General features: G+C 33.8%; 3 protein-coding genes across 6 annotated transcripts in view; all 3 read left to right on the top strand.

The window, feature by feature from the left end:
• LOC145284964 (FMRFamide receptor-like) overlaps positions 1-17,260 on the top strand; it is a 1,154,906-nt gene that overhangs the window by 405,046 nt on the left and 732,600 nt on the right. The window lies entirely within an intron of this gene.
• LOC145284695 (uncharacterized) lies at positions 8,893-9,420 on the top strand. The gene has a single exon (XM_080133588.1). It carries the CDS (start codon positions 8,893-8,895, stop codon positions 9,418-9,420), a length of 528 nt encoding a protein of 175 aa, XP_079989714.1.
• On the top strand, positions 9,417-12,447 carry LOC145284694 (ATP-dependent DNA helicase Pif1-like). The gene is made up of 2 exons (XM_080133587.1): positions 9,417-10,130; positions 10,948-12,447. The coding sequence occupies exons 1-2, from the start codon at positions 9,417-9,419 to the stop codon at positions 12,445-12,447; spliced, it is 2,214 nt and encodes a 737-aa protein (XP_079989713.1).

Genomic DNA, 17,260 nt, shown 5'->3' with positions numbered 1-17,260 from the left:
ATAAATTAATAAATTTATATATATCAGTATATAGTTTTATATCGTAATTTTCTTTCTTTATTGATTCCTATATATCTCCCTCTCCCTCTCTCTCTCTCTCTTCCTATATATATATATATATATATATATATATACGGTAGTGTATGTGTTATATATATATATATATATATATATATATATATATATATATATATATATATATATATATATAGTTATAGTTATAGTTATTTTTTGTATTAGTTTTGGTTTTGGATTCGATTCAAGCTGATGCACCCAAATTATGTGGATATATATTTTTTTTATTTTTGACATCACATATTTCTAATATATAAGAATCGAATAAAATTGTCTCTATAATAATAATATATACTAAATCTGCAAAAATTAAAATAGCATAATTAAGCGTATTTTACGACCGGGCGTTCTTGCTAGCTTAGATTAATACTTTCGCGGTTTAATAAAATAGATAATATACTATGAGGACGGGTCTATTTATGCTGAACATCGACAGGATGCCAACATTAATATATTACATGTCAAAGAGTCTGTTGTGGAATTTCTATATGGACGGTTTCATGTGTAATATATTGATGCTCCACAGGTCCAGCTAATTAAATAAAACTTGTTTTTATTGGATGTTCATCAAAACACTCCTAGGAAAGAGAGGAAAATAGGGGACGGTACTACATTCTGCTCAGTTTATCTCTACTATCTGCGTTATTATTGCATTATAATCTACCCACTCCAACATTTCTCTAATTGCAAATGATCACAAATTAATCACGCGTTTCGCGTCTTTATCGAAAATAAGCTGAATCATGTAATGATTTTCCTAGACCACTTCAGATACAAATAATTCCCAACGAGAAATCCACCGTTTGTAAAGTGTTGGTAATCTAATTGTCAATATTCAAACAATAAATGAAAAATTTCAATAATAATTTAGCACCGAATTCTCTTTAATAAAATTAAAGTTCTTTTCAGTTGTTTTGTTTCGGTTTTTTTTTATCAGCGCCATTTTCTCTTTTTTCAGTCTTTTATTTGATTATTCATTTTGTGGCATCATGGAAACGGAAGTTAATTAAATATCTTGTGTGTCTGTATTTCTCAGAACTACAGGATTCGACTAATTTATGTGAGCAGATAAAGACGTTAAAACATTGTAGTTGTAAAATACTAGCAGTCCAGTCCGGCTTTGCTAGGGCCCTATGTACTGTTCATAACTTGCCCTACGCGTGAAGAGATGTATGTAAGATTTCAAATGTTTACAGCAAAATTTGTCTGAGTAATTTCGTAGAGACCGCAGAGGTAAAATTTATATATATACTAACAGTTCAGCCCGGCATTACTTGGACCCTATGTACATTTCATAACTTTATGTGCATATGTATATATTAAAAAGTGTGAATATGTACGTTAATGTCTTTCTATATAATAGGCTTCATTATAGAGATAAGTTGGTAGAGACCGTAGACGTCAAATTGTTTTAAACTTTGGCCCTAATTTTGACCCCTTAACATTTATTGTTTTAGGCTCTAATTAAATTAAAATGTTTGATACATGTACACGTAACCTACATCTAAGATTTCGAGTGTTTAGACTCAAAATTGGCCAAGTTGGGTAGAGTCAGCAAAAGTAAACTTTGTAAACTTTTACCTCTTGCCAGCCAAATTTTCGCCCAAAAACTAATTAAAAAGCTTGCTGGATTTCTGAATACCTTTTATGTAAAATTTACTTAATATTTTGCTAGAGACTGCAAAGGAAAGATCTTTTGAACTGTGCTCCATTGAAAGCTAAATTCTCAGTAAAAATAAAAAAAAACTATTAAAAAGCTTGACCTATGTCTGAATACACTTTATGTAAAATTTAAAATGTGTAGACCAAAAATTGACTGAGTAATTTTTTAGACACCACAGAGGTCCATTTTTTTTTTAAATTTCACGCCAATTATGACCCTTAATATTTACTGTTTTGGACTCAAATCAAATTATAAAGTTAGATCCGTGTCATAGCAACATATATCTAAAATGTCAAGGGTTTAGACCAAAAATTAGCGGAGAAGTTCGATAGAGTTCTTAAAGGTCAAATCGTTGGACTTTGACCCCTTAACGGCTGAATTTCTGGTCGAAACTGATTAAAACGATTTTCCCAAATATCAGTACCCCTTATGTCAAATCCCGAGTCTTTAAACCGAAAATTGGCAGAATTATTTGGTAGGCAAATGTACACAGAGAGACAGACAGACAGACAGACACCTTTTCACTTTTATAGATATACTATCATTTGGAGGTGTGTGTTGAGCAATAAAAAGTGGTAGTAGGAAGGTAGGCTCGAACCCGTACCGCAAAGGAGGAAAGAACGGGAAAAAACGTGGTCTTTGCTGTTACGACCACCACCAAACCGAAAATGATGGAGGTTTAAATTAAGGCTAGACAATCGAAAATAGGGGATGACTTTGGAAAATATCGACGAAAAAAGCGACCGCTCCCTATAGAAAACTGCCCAGTTGAGGGTGAAGAAATTAATGTTTTTAGCCAATTTTCGGTATTTGTCGTCTGAAGTGTGAAGCTTCAAAACGATACTGATCTTGTGAAAATTGGTCGCCGCTGTCGAAGGTTTTAAGCAGACATTCAAACACACATACATACATTTATATATTCGTAGCTCAAATTTTCGACCCAAACCGATTAAAAGGCTTGCCCTATCTCTGAATACCCTTTATGTATAATTGCAAATGTTTACACCAGAAATTGTCTAGTTAATTTGGTAGAGACTACAGAGGTAATTTTTAAAAACTTTGGCCCCTATTATGACCGCTTAACATTTACTGTTTTGGGCTCAAATCAAGTTAGATCCATTTCCAAGAAACCTATATCCCAAATTTCAAGTGTTTAGACCCAAACTTGGCGGAGGAATTTGGTAGCGTTCTCAAAAGTCAACCTTAACAACCAAAATTTCTGACCTAAAACGGGTTACAAAGATTTCCCCAAATCTCAGTACCCTGTATATAAAATTTCTCGTCTATAGACTGAACATTGGCAGAGTTATTGCGGAGGGAAATGTACACAGACACACAGACAGAAAGACAGACACTTTCACCTTTATAGCTATACTAGCATGGGTTCCCGGCGTTGCCCGGGTATTTGGAGATGTATGTTGAGCAAAAAAAGGTGGATCATTTTTTTAACTTTACCCCTATTATGACCCATTAAAATTTATTGTTTTGGGCTCAAATCAAGTTTTTAAGTTAGATCCATGTCCAATGAACCTATATCTAAAATTCCAATGTTTAGACTCAAACATGTCGGGGGAGTTTGGTAGAGTTCTCAAAGGTCAAATCGTTCAGCTTCAACCAATTAATCGCCAAATTTCTGGCTGAAAACCGATCACATCTTAATATTAACATATGGAAATTCAAACATTCAGGAACATGTGAGATGGAAATTTATTTTATTTTTAGTATTAGGTCTGATCTAGGGTGTTATTCTTCAAAATATTTCAGTCCATACAACAACCCATCTTTTGTTGGTGCTCTTGTAGAACGCTGGACCTTTATATTTAATCCAGGAGATATTTTGTACTCGGAGACATGGCGAAATAGATATCTTTTATTCTTAATTATATTTTTTCTATCCCTTGTACTGATTATATAAATATCAGTACTCAGATGAGTAACACTGTTGAAAATTTCATCAACCGGAACTTTTTTCATAATAATAACAATAATACCCAAATATATCAGTAATGAAACTAAAATTATAAAAATATTATTAAAATAAAATACTTGGTCGCCACAAAGTATCCTACTGTACAAAGAATAAAGTTAAACGATATCGGAATAAAATGTTACATCGCATTGCTGTTTCATAACAGTAATCGAGATAACATGTTTCACAGCAAAATTTAAGTTTAGAAGTTCCTGTTTTCTAATGATACCTTTTATAGTTGATCGCATGAATGTGTGATTCTCTTTAAACTTTTTGTTTTCTGAACTTTACGAGTGTTCACAAATGTAAAAGTGATGTTAACAAATATCTTTCCTCTGAATTCACCAATTAAGATGCTCCCTATGGATTTAATTTTCAGTAAGCCTATCGTGTAAGTGGCTATATTCTTGTTTGTGGTGAATAACAATTTCAAAATATATATTCATATTTAATGTTAAATGTTTACAGTCGATTCTATATACAAATGACGTCCATTAATTTACCCAACGCGTGGTTAGAAACCCAACAATCGTCAACGCTTACAATCTTACTTCTCAACTCGGGCTGCTTTTATACAGCTTATCTACCTCGTTTGTGTGTGCAGAGAGATTTCGCGAGACCACATCTTATAAAACCACATGCACATCATTTTCTCTCTTTTTCGTCGGACCTCGCGCGACACACACACACATACACGATAAGATCTCTAGATCGCATTTTGTTCCCTCCCATTCACTGTAGCGGTCGTCTTTTCATACTCAGATGCCGAAGTGTCTCATCACCTTCATGCTGCACATCGATTCCCACTGTTTCATAGTCAAGAATATGTCTCGGTTCCCCGTCTACTGCCATGTTTTTGCCCGTATTACTCACAGTCACGCATTCTCTGCTTCACTGTGTGGTACATCACGCTCCTGGAGGCTTACCCCTGTACTTCATCCCCAAGTTTGATGGTTTCTGTTTTCTCGGCCTTCTTGTTTGCTAGATTAATCCTGGGTTGTCCCGAGGATGAAACGAGGAATAATCTGTGTAGCTTAATTGCGATATATATATTCTTTTACAATGTACTATATGTATATATCAATATATATATATTTATATATATATATATATATATATATATTATATATATTATATATATATTATGTTCAAGTATTTTATGTGTAAAAGCATTTTAATATTTTATAAATTAATATTTTTATTTTACTTACACTTTATTTAATATAATTTCTGCTCAGTTTTCAATGAATACGTATGTGGTAGTTCTGACCTACCGATTATATATCCTTGTTTAGTCTTTAAATATCATACTATAGTACATAGAGATTGTTTGTATATTACCATTCGGTAACACACCTAAGCATCATACATACACATACATACATACACCCCCCCACACACATATATATATATATATATATATATATATATATATATATATATATATATATATATATATATATATACTTCATATAGCGGGGTTATTTGAGACGGCACAAGTAATTCTTATCTTTTGCCCATTTACTTACGAATCCTCTAATTTCCGCTATTATTATTTCAGTCACTAAATTTTGATGGGTAAGTTACGTTTTATATTCTGGAAATTTGATTCGTTATCCCAATTTTTCCGGCAACGCTTGGACTATCTATGAAAAGATTCATCGAAATCCACATAATCAATCTCTGCATTCGTGGACTGCAAGTACCTCAAATGTTTAAAGCATACCCACCATACCACAATGCTGGCAACTGGTCCGCAATTTTCGCACAAAGATCTGTTACTCTAGAATGAACGAATAATAATCTGCCAACGTAAATTTGCTTGCAGTTGGTTTAAATAGGTGACAATGAAATATATTTCTGTGTTTATTATTCGATTCATGAGAATGCAAGTAACAAAATATCTAAAAAATAATAGCACAAAACCTGATTTTAAAACATAGAAATAAAACCAATATTTATCAGCTACCCAGCAGAGCTCTAGCAAAACATGGGGCGTGTTTTTTTTATTATTTATAACATAACTAATTGAAAAAACTAGGAAAAGTTAGTATTCTCACCTTAGAATCGAACATTACTTGAACAGCTCGAATACCATTTTTTCAAGAATATAAATATGTTAATTGCGACATTTTTAAGACTTACTTCTTACTTAAAAGTTAAGAAGTTAACTATACCTCCTATAATATTATATAACCGAGTCATAATACTAACATTTTTGTTTTTAACATTCAAGATAATATTTAAACTGGCCTAAGGTCCCCACAAAACACCGTTTAGCAACTAAAACTAAAACTAAGACTAAAACTAAAATTAAAACTAAAACTAAGACCAAAACTAAAACTTAGACTTAAATAAAACTAAAACTAAGACTAAAACTAAAACGAAGACTAAAACTAAAACTAACACAAAGACTTAAACTAAAACTAAGACTAAAACTAAAACTAAGACAAAACGGATGAAAACTCGAAAGTGAAAGCGAAAAGAAAAAATGTTTAATTCGTTTTCTTTTTTTTTTTTTTCAAGTTATCTATATATTAATACGATTGTAACTATCTATCTATGTGTGTCACACTTTCCGGCAAATTTGATTGGTTGGGAAGAGTTTATTCTGGAATAGCGGATTACACATTTAACGAACGCTCGATGCAGAGATCAGGGTTGCCATGTTGGCTAATGTAAATTTCACGGTTTTTTGTTTCTTTTGTTTTTCTCTCTCTCTCTCTCTCTCTCCCTAGAAGTTGTTGACTTACAAATATAAACATTTAGTAAATAACTGTGGAAACAGATTTTAAAATATTTTTAATTAACGAAGACTCTCTCTTTCTCTCTCTCTTTCTCTTTCTTTCTCTGTCTATCTATCTATCTACTCTGCCTTGAGCGTTCGTTTAATGTGTAATCCGTAAATAGATAGATAGACAGAGATAGAGAAAGAGAGATAAAGAGAGAGACTTCGTTAATTAAAAATATTTTAAACTCTGTTTCCACAGTTATTTACTAGGGAGAGAGAGAAAAACAAAAGAAACACAAAAAAACCGTGAAATTTACATTAGCCTTCGTTTGATGTGTATTCCGCTAATCCAGGAACGAAACATGAAATATTTTTATAAAAATATATGTTTACGCCTACAACATTAAATTTCATGAAAAAAAAACTTTCCGGCAAATTTGATTGGTTGAGAAGAGTTTATTCTGGAATAGCGGATTACACATTAAACGAACGCTCAAGGCAGAGATCAGGGTTGCCAGGTTGGCTAATGTAAATTTCACGGTTTTTTGTTTCTTTTGTTTTTCTCTCTCTCCCTAGAAGTTGTTGACTTACAAATATAAACATTTAGTAAATAACTGTGGAAACAGATTTTAAAATATTTTTAATTAACGAAGACTCTCTCTTTCTCTCTCTTTCTCTCTCTCTCTCTGTCTATCTATCTATCTATCTATCTACTCTGCCTTGAGCGTTCGTTTAATGTGTAATCCGTAAATAGATAGATAGACAGAGATAGAGAAAGAGAGATAAAGAGAGAGACTTCGTTAATTAAAAATATTTTAAACTCTGTTTCCACAGTTATTTACTAGGGAGAGAGAGAAAAACAAAAGAAACAAAAAACCGTGAAATTTACATTAGCCTTCGTTTGATGTGTATTCCGCTAATCCAGGAACGAAACATGAAATATTTTTATAAAAATATATGTTTACTCCACCAACTACTACTGATTGCTGTTAGATATAAACAAATCCAAGAGGATAGAGAGGGAGGGGGAGAGAGGGGGGAGATAGAGGAGTTAGATGGGGAAGAGAGATAGAGGGGGAGAAAGATGGGGGGTGGGAAGAGAAAAAACAGAAAAAAGTATTTTGGCCATCAGATTTTCTGTTTGGCTTATTTTTCAAGTTCAGCCCTTTTCTGTACGCACGCTCAAGGCAGAGAGAGAGAGATAGATAGATAGATAGATAGATAGATAGATAGAGAGAGAGAGGGAGAGAGAGAGAGAAACGCGGTCTTCGTTAATTAAAAATATTTAAAAATCTGTTTACACAGTTACTTACTAAATGTTTATATTTGAAAGTCAACAACTTCGATATAGTCAATTTTCCTTTAATTTTCAATTTGGCTTTTTGTTAGCCTTTTTTACTTCAAAAATGTGGCCTTCTTTGCTTTTTTTCTGAAAAAATTGTCTACAAATAATTATTATCGTCTGCCAACCCAGGCAGAGAGAGAAAAAAAAGAAAATTCATTTATTATTGACAGATTAAACACATACCGTTTGGCCCATCTAGAGCAATGGATGAGAGAAGAACACAGCAAAGAGAAGCAGCAAGAGAGAGACAGAGAATCAGACGACAGCGTTTGCGAGAAGAGGAAAGACAATCAATCCGTGATCGAAACAGATAAAGAATGCAACAGCAAAGTCGTAATATGAGCCAGGATGAGCGAGAATTACATCTTGACCATTTGAGAAATAGAGATCACGTAAGGAGAAATAATATGAATATGGAAGAAAGACAACAATTTCTAGAAAACATGAGAAACAGGGACCTTGTAAAAAGAAATAATATGAATATGGAAGAAAGACAGCAATTTCTAGAAAACATGAGAAACGGGGACCATGTAAGAAGAAATAATATGAATCAACAAGAGCGCCAAAATCATCTTGAAAATGAGCGAAATAGTGTTCAACGTCATAGAAATGCCCACAATATGGAACGCCAAATATATTACATTGGGGCCATGGATGTCCGATGTCAATTTTGCAGAGCCTTAAGATTCCAAAGAGAACAACTAAATTGCTGTCATAACAGAAAAGTAATGCTACCCCCCTTACAAGATTACCCCGAAAATTTAAGATTATTATTTGATGCCAACAATGCCGAGGGTGCAAATTTCAGGCATAATATAAGAAACTATAATTCTGCATTTGCTTTTGCATCTTTTGGTGCCAATATTAGACCCCCTCCAGGACGTGGACCCTATTGTTTCCGTTTACAAGGTCAAACTTACCACTATGCAAGCAACCTCCATGCAAATGACCCTGAATAGAGAAGATATGGCCAGCTGTACATCATAGAAACCAATAAAGCCATACACAATAGAGTAAATGCTCCAGAAAATGCTAACTGTTTAGTGTCTGTTTTTCAAAAGATAAATGAAGCACTGATTAATAATCCTTATGCAGCAGCATACCATAATATGAGGGATATTGAACAAGAACAAAAGAGAGCTGCAATTGAGAACGTGTCACCAAGACAAGTAACCATGCACTTCATCCCTGGTCCTGGCAGAAGGACATACAACAACCCATCAGGCAATGAGATTGCAGCCATATTCGTTGGTGATGATGGTGCACCTCCAGTACATCGTGATATCATTGTTTATCCCATAGGTCAACAGAGGGAGAGGATTGCTTATATCTCTTGCCATCTTGATCCCATGGTTTATCCTCTTCTCTTTCCGAATGGCGAATCGGGATGGCATATACAAATGGCTCATGTGGCACAACGCCAAACTCGTGTTCGCATCAAAGTCACTATGCAAGAGTTTTACTCATACCGGCTAGCAATCAGAGATGGCTTTAGTGCTTTGCATCGAGCTGGAAAATTATTGCAACAATATATTGTTGACGCTTATGTGAAGGTGGAGGGATGCCGTCTGAACTGCATTCAAAATAACCAATCACAATTAAGAGTGGCACTTTATTCGGGTCTCATGACAGAATGAGCATCAAGAGGCAGGTGTTCCAGTCATTCACAGGAAGTCCGAGAAACATGCAACAAGCATATCAAGATGCCATGGCGATCGTCTGCAAATTTGGAAAACCAGATATTTTCTTGACATACACGTGTAACCCAAAGTGTCGAGAAATCACAGAGAACCTTGGACCGCATGAAACAACACAAAACAAGCCAGATTTAGTTGCACGAGTTTATAACATGCACCTAAAGGAACTTATGATTGATATCAAAGATAGACATATATTTGGTGTTCCAGTTGCTCATATCTATGTCATTGAATTTCAAAAGCGCGGTCTACCACATTGCCACCTTTTGGTAATGCTGCAAGAGGAAGACAAACTGAGGACAAGAGAACAAATTGATGAGATGGTTTGTGCTGAAATACCTTCATTAGACTACCCAGGGTTGAGAGAATGCGTGAGAACATTGATGATCCATGGTCCATGTGGGATATCAAATCCTAATTCTGTGTGCATGGTTGATGGAACATGTGAGAAAAAATTTCCAAAAAATTTCCTTGAGGAAACGAATACAAATGTATCCGGATATCCAGTGTACAGACGGAGAAACAATGGAGAAAAGGTACAAGTTGGCACTCATGAGGTTGACAACAGATTTGTTGTCCCATACAATAAGTATCTACTGGAAAAATACCGTGTCCATATTAATGTTGAAGTGTGTTCCTCGGTGAAAAGCGTAAAATATTTATTCAAATATATATATAAAGGTCACGACTGTGCAAACATGGAAATCAAACATGTTTTAGATAATAATGAGCCTACTGGAATACATGAACACAGTGAAGTTAAACAGTTTTTGTCATGTAGATATGTGTCTCCTCCAGAGGGCTTTTGGAGATTGTCAGAGTTCAAAATGCATGCTCAATCCCACACTGTTTATCGCTTGGCTGTACATTTGCCTGATGAGCAGCATGTTTACTATAGATAAGGGAATCAAAGACAGGCGGCAGCAAGAGCAGAAGAACGTGACACACAATTGACAACTTGGTTCAAACTCAATCAAATAGATGAGAATGCAAGAAATCTTTTCTATTTTTCTGTACCTGAGCATTGTGTCTTCAACAAACAAACAACAAAGTGGACACGGCGAATTAGATTCAGCAACATTTTAACCAGAATGTACTCTGCAAGTCCTCGAAATGAAGAAAAATTTTATTTGAGGATGTTGCTCCTTCATGTCCCCGGAGCGACTTCATTCAGCAATTTGAAGACAATCGATGGTCAAGAAATTGCCACCTTCTATGCGCATGCATCAGACTGCGCCTGGTTGAGAATGACAATGCATTGCAGGAAGCTTTGACAGAAGCAGCAGCTCATCAGATGCCACGACAACTATTATCCATGTTTCCATTATGTGCGTCTTCAACCAGCCCGTGAATGCTCTGCATTTATGGAATGAGAATAAGCATTTTATGATCGAAGATCTGCTGCTTAGATATGATAACATAACTGCTGAAAATGTTGCTCTCCACTTTCTGAATACCTTATTCAAGGAAAATGGTATGAATTGCAACATGTTTGGTCTGCCTGAACCAGTTGGAGCTCATCCTGGACATGAAGGAGATGTTGGAAACTCTAACATAGATGTGACTTCTCTTAATATTGAACAGAGGCAGATATCCAATGCTGTGGTTGCAAGTGCCTTCTCTGTAGAGCAAGGTGAGCAAACAGAAAATAGATTGTTTTATGTGGATGCACCCGGTGGTTCAGGAGAAACCTATCTTTTCAACAAGTTATATGAATACCTTAACGCTAACAACATTAAGACAAACACTTCTGCTTGGACTGGTATTGCTGCAACACTACTGAAATGCGGCAAAACTTTGCACAGTATATTCAAGCTTGCGGTTCCCCCAAGCGAAACAAGTGTCTGCCATGTGCCACCGAACTCTGAGCAAGGAAACTTTCTGATGCAAGTTAAAGTCTTCATTATTGATGAAGCTTCTATGATCCCATGCTATGCGCAGAAAGCCATTGATAAATGCTTGAAAGATATAATGAACACCCACACTGCATTTGGTGGTAAAGTAATTTTACTTGGAGGCGACTTCAGACAAGTACTTCCGGTTGTCCCGAGAGCTCCTCCTGCTGCTGTACTAGATGTGTGCCTCAAACGCTCAGACTTATGGCACAGCTTTCATCACATGAGCCTCACACAGAACATGAGAGCAAATTCAAATGAACAGGAGTTTTCAATATGGCTTCTGCAAATGGGCAATGGATCACTCCAGAGTTCTCTTGATGAAGTGGCTCCAGATGTTATTGACATTCCTGAAATGTGCACATGTAATGGCTCTTTGATATCGGAGGTGTTTGACAACTGTACGGCTGAAGAGATGAAAGCAAGAGTAATCCTATCTCCAAAGAATTCTGAATGCTTAGCGGTCAATGAGGAAATTTTGAGAATGTTGCCAACAGAAAATAAAACGTACCTCAGCACTGATTCTGTAAGTTGCGATAATGACGAGGAAGCACAAAATTATCCAATGGAATTCATTAATTCTCTCACTCCATCTGGCATGCCTCCTCATAGGTTGAATTTGAAAATTGGAGCAATAATTATGCTACTGAGAAACCTCTCCATAACTCAGGGACTGTGTAACGGCACTCGACTAGAGGTCATTCAGCTTCACGAGCACAGCATCAAGGCACCAATAATCAGCGGTTCACACGCTCATAAGAGAGTATTTATCCCAAGGATAAAACTGAAACCTAGCGATGCCAATATTCCTTTTGTTCTTCATCGCACTCAGTTCCCAGTTCGCCTCTCATACTCAATGACAATAAATAAAGCTCAAGGTCAGACTTTTGATAGAGTTGGCATATATTTACCAAAACCATGCTTTACTCATGGTCAGCTATATGTAGCGTTCTCAAGAGCAAGAGCAATGAAGACTGTGAGAGTTAAAGTCCAACATCTTAATGATTCCACGCATGGCCACAGAAGAGGAATCACATTTACACGAAATATCGTATACACAGAAGTCATCTAAAATTGTCCATGTGTTTGGGTTCCCTGAGGCAATCTGAATAGTGGACGTATATGGGAGAAAAAACAGATGTAATGACAGTTTATAATTTTTAAACGTTGACATTTGAAATGTATTTTAAGTAATCAAGCATATGCATCTAAACATCAAGAACATATTCTGGGATAGTTTTGGTTAGGTTCAACGTTAGGTTCAAATATGTTTGAACAAAATGCACAGGTTTGACTCATTACTGTGCGAAATTAACAATATCATGTTTTAAACACTCTAAGTCTCCATTATATAATAAGTATATGATAAATAAGCTAAAAATTAAATAAAACTTTTGAAAATATTTTTAAATAAACATATTTATAAAACATAATTGAGGATGTATTTATTGAGAATATTTGGAGCACTAATATCGTGATTTTGGTATATACATATTTACATACATTTTACCTACCGTACTCTTCATTTACTATTAAAAAAAACAGTACCCAGGGTGAATTCGTCGGCCAGGGCAGTAAAGAGTTAATGTAAATGTTTCAAGGTACGGATATGTGATGGGATAATGTGTATGTGAAAAAAAAAGAAAAGAAAACGTGAAATTTTCACGGGTCCAGCTAGTTATTATTATTATTTCCGTCTCTGATTTATTCGTTATTAAGTCCTTCTTTTGCGACAGTATTTTAAACGCAGTAAACATTTATTCTTTCTTTCTTCATTTTAAACCTTTTTTTCTGGAATGGCCTGATTGAGTGGCGCCAATACTCTTTACTATTTACTTGTAACACAAACGCTGTATGCAGACAATCGCAAGAAAACAAACACAAGGGAAGGATTCCACTTATTTTTTCAGTTGAGCCAACATGTATTTGCTTACAGATATTTTAAGAATACTGCCTTGTCTCTTGTTCAGAAGTTTTCTCGTACTCTAAAGGTGATTAATGAGACTCAGCCGTGTCGAACTCGTGGTATTTGTCGGGCCTTGTTAAGGACAATTCTTTGTTTATCGCTCTCAAGTTACGTTTATAACACGTCCATTTCTCAGATCTTCTTGGGTCACATTTTTCTATTTTATAATATTTTTTTGCTTCTTAATTTACATACGTTGGCTGTGGTAAAACTGTTGCCGCTATTCGTTCGTCTGCACTTTATTAAATATATACACACAGAAAAAATATACTCGACTATATATATATATATATATATATATATATATATATATATATCATATAATATAAAGCTGGACGTCTGTGTGTGTGTCTGGTCACGAATAGGCTCCTATATGGTTGACTATTATAGAAAACTGATCACATATAATGATAGAAGATGTATCGAGACACGGGAATGGGTATGTTTGATCTGGCATAATGATGATTCATTAAAATTGTGGTGTCTGCGTATGCGCCTGGCCCACAAAGTATGAAAATAAAAAATAAAAAAAATAAAAAAACGTTTACAAGTGTTTTTGATATAGATGTACATCATAATACTTTGATAAGTATGTTTATATTAAATAGGGATGGTATAATAAAATGTTGGTGTCTGCGTTCGCGCCTGGCCTCCATACAATGGAAATAGGCACAAACTTTAATAAAAGACTTTTCATATCTATCCGCGTTAGTATATTTTGATAATTATGTTTCAGTTTGAAGAAATATGGTATAATAAAATTATGGGATGTTCGTTCGCGCCTGACCTCCATAGAATGGAAATATGTCACAAAGTTTAACAAGGTTTTTTTTTAATATAGATCCACAGAATATTGTGATAAGTGTTTCAGTGTGAACAGGTATGGTATAATAAATGATGAGGTTTATCTATTTTATTTTTACTTTCATCATACTTTGTTTTGGTTTTGATACCCCCGAATTCGAAGCTATCTCTTTACAACCCTTCCTTTTCATAAATCAGAGTTCATTTTCTGTAGGCTGTTTTTGAACCCAGTCAACGTCGGGTACTTTTGCTAGTATATATATATATATATATATATATATATATATATATATATATATATATATATATAAGAGAAAATGTCCGTATGTGTATGTCTGTGTATATTTTCCTACTAAATAACTGTCAATTTTTGGTCCAGAGACTGGAGATTTGACAGAAAGAGAATCGAGATTGTGGGGTCAAAGTTCGAAGATTATACCTTAGAAAACTCTTCTTCCAATTTTGCGTCTAAACACTTGGAAGTTTAAATTTATGTTACTTGGATATGGATTAAAAGTTTTAATTTGATTTGAGCCTTATGAATAAATGGTAACGGGTCGATATAAGGGTCAAAGTTTTGAAAAAATTGACTTCGGCGATCTCTACCAAATTACTCAGCCGATTTCTGGCCTAAATATTTGAAATTTTACGTAAAGCATATTCAGAGATAAGGTAAGCTTTTTAATCTTTTTGGGTCGAAACTTAAATCTGCCAGGGGGTCAAAGTACGAAAGATTTAGCAAACTACACAGCCAATTTTGGGTTTAAACATTTGAAATGTATATGTAACTAGTATTCAGACATGCGGCAAGCATTTTCATCAGTTTGGGAGCGAAAATTTAGCTGCCAAATGATCAAAGTTGAATGAGTTGACCTTTGCAGATTCAACCAAATTCCTCCGTCGATATTGGGTCTAAAGACCTGATCTTTTAGATGTAGGTAACTTGACATGTCTGAAACTTTGTAGTTTGATTTGAGACCAAAATAATAAATGTTATGGAGACAAAAAAATGACTTTTGAGGTCTCTACCACAAGTTTTGGTGTGAGCATTTGAAATCTTACATAAAGTCTATTCGCAGATAGGACAAGTTATGAACAGTGCATAAGGCCCTAGCAAAGCCGGGCTGAACTGTTAGTATAAATATATATATATATATGGAAAAAGAGAAACGAAACCTACGGCCTTTTAAAAGATTCTCAATGTTTCGTCTCCATTTACGGGGGACTTCTTCAGGAGAATGATAAAGATGATTGAGGAAAATAAAATCTACCAAAGATTAAAGGAAAATTTCATGAAAGTGCGATATTTATATGTTTTATGGACATATAAGGAAAGTAATTTAAATGTAAGCGTGGAATACGCATGCAAAACATAAGTAAGAAAACGTAAGTAACAATTAAAATTTAATAACAAAATGTGTTAAAGTCGAAACTGATCAGGTTTAAAATCTATAACCCATTAGGAAAGCTATTAAAAATTGTATGTGAACGAAAACTATTAAAAACTTATGTGAACGGACTTACTTGGTTTCAAATTGCGTCTTTTATTATTAATATTAAATATTAATAGAACAGATTACTTTCACGTGAAAGGTCGTGGGTAGAAGCATGGGACGATAGCGAGAAATACGTTGACAGTCTGATTTTCTGAGCAACATCTAAACTGATGACCAACAATGAATTCATCATGAAACATACAGAGAGAGATAGAGAGAGAGATAGCCGTCGATGCGTGATGATGATGTTAAAAAAAACATAATTAAACAAAAATGGATCAAGTTGACAAATGTGTACGCAAACTTGATTGATGCATAAAATTGAAGAATTAATCTATTATATCGAAACCTATTAAACCAACTGTTTTTTATCTACAAAAATGTTATGTATATATATATATATATATATATATATATATATATATATATATATATATATATAATGGCCTCTCCCGTAAATTTCGACGTATCAGATTCCGACATATATATATATATATATATATATATATATATATATATATATATATATATACACATATATACATATTTATATATATATGTATATATACATACACACACACATACATATATATATATATATATATATATATATATATATATATATATATATATATATATATACAACAGTAAGTTAAAAAAATGGTTAAAAACGATTTGAAAAAGAGTTAAAAACATATTTAATTTGAAAAGGAAACAATAAATAACTGGATAGTCCTTAATCCGCGGAGTTTCGAAAAAGTACTTTCTTTCTCATCAGAGGTTAGGATTCAGTCATAGATCTTACTTTATAACAAAAAGTGAAGCAGAGGGAATAGGGTGAAGAAGAAAGTGATTCCACGTGATAACATTTTATATATATATATATGTATGTATATATATACATATATATATATGTGTGTGTAAATAAATAAATATATATATATATATATATATATATATATATATATATATATATTGTACACAAAAGGATTGTCAGGAATCCCTTGGTTTTATGATTGTTTTATTATTGATAAAACAAATTACATCTTAATTTTTAAATAGTTTGTAATTTGTCTTTCTGTACACCTATTATTATCTTCCTATTTTACTATACGTTGTTTCAACCTAATTCTTATTTCTATAGATTCCACCATTCTCGCTTTCGTCGCTGTAGCTCTGCTCACTGTCTCCTTCTCCGAGTTTATTAAACAACCACAGGTAATAATTGTAAAGATACAATAGAAAACCTTAACAGTTCCTATTCAAACAACAAATATGAACGTATGCTTTAATACTATTAACTATTAGTTAAAAAGAAAAAGAAGAAGTAGTAGAGGTAAATAGACGCAAGACATTATCGCGAACAAAACGACCATTTAGGAATTTTCTTTACTTTTTCAAACTTTAACTGGAATTGAAAAATTACCTTACCTGGTTTGAAAAAGACAACATCAATGACTTACCTAAGGTGGACTATTCTAGTAGTATTATATTACATCATTTTACATATAAAAAGTGGGTTTTTTTATATGACACTTTATATAATACGCTCCTTCTTTATCTTTGAGTTCAATATAGTTCCTCAAACACCATAAACATTTTTAGTGATTCATTACGTT

This window comes from Euprymna scolopes, chromosome 9, assembly GCF_053919585.1.
Source record: "Euprymna scolopes isolate OS-2025 chromosome 9, ASM5391958v1, whole genome shotgun sequence".
NCBI classification, from domain to species: Eukaryota; Metazoa; Mollusca; class Cephalopoda; order Sepiida; family Sepiolidae; genus Euprymna; species Euprymna scolopes.
Note: the sequence above shows the minus strand (reverse complement) of the source record. Positions and strands in the feature narration are given on the sequence as shown.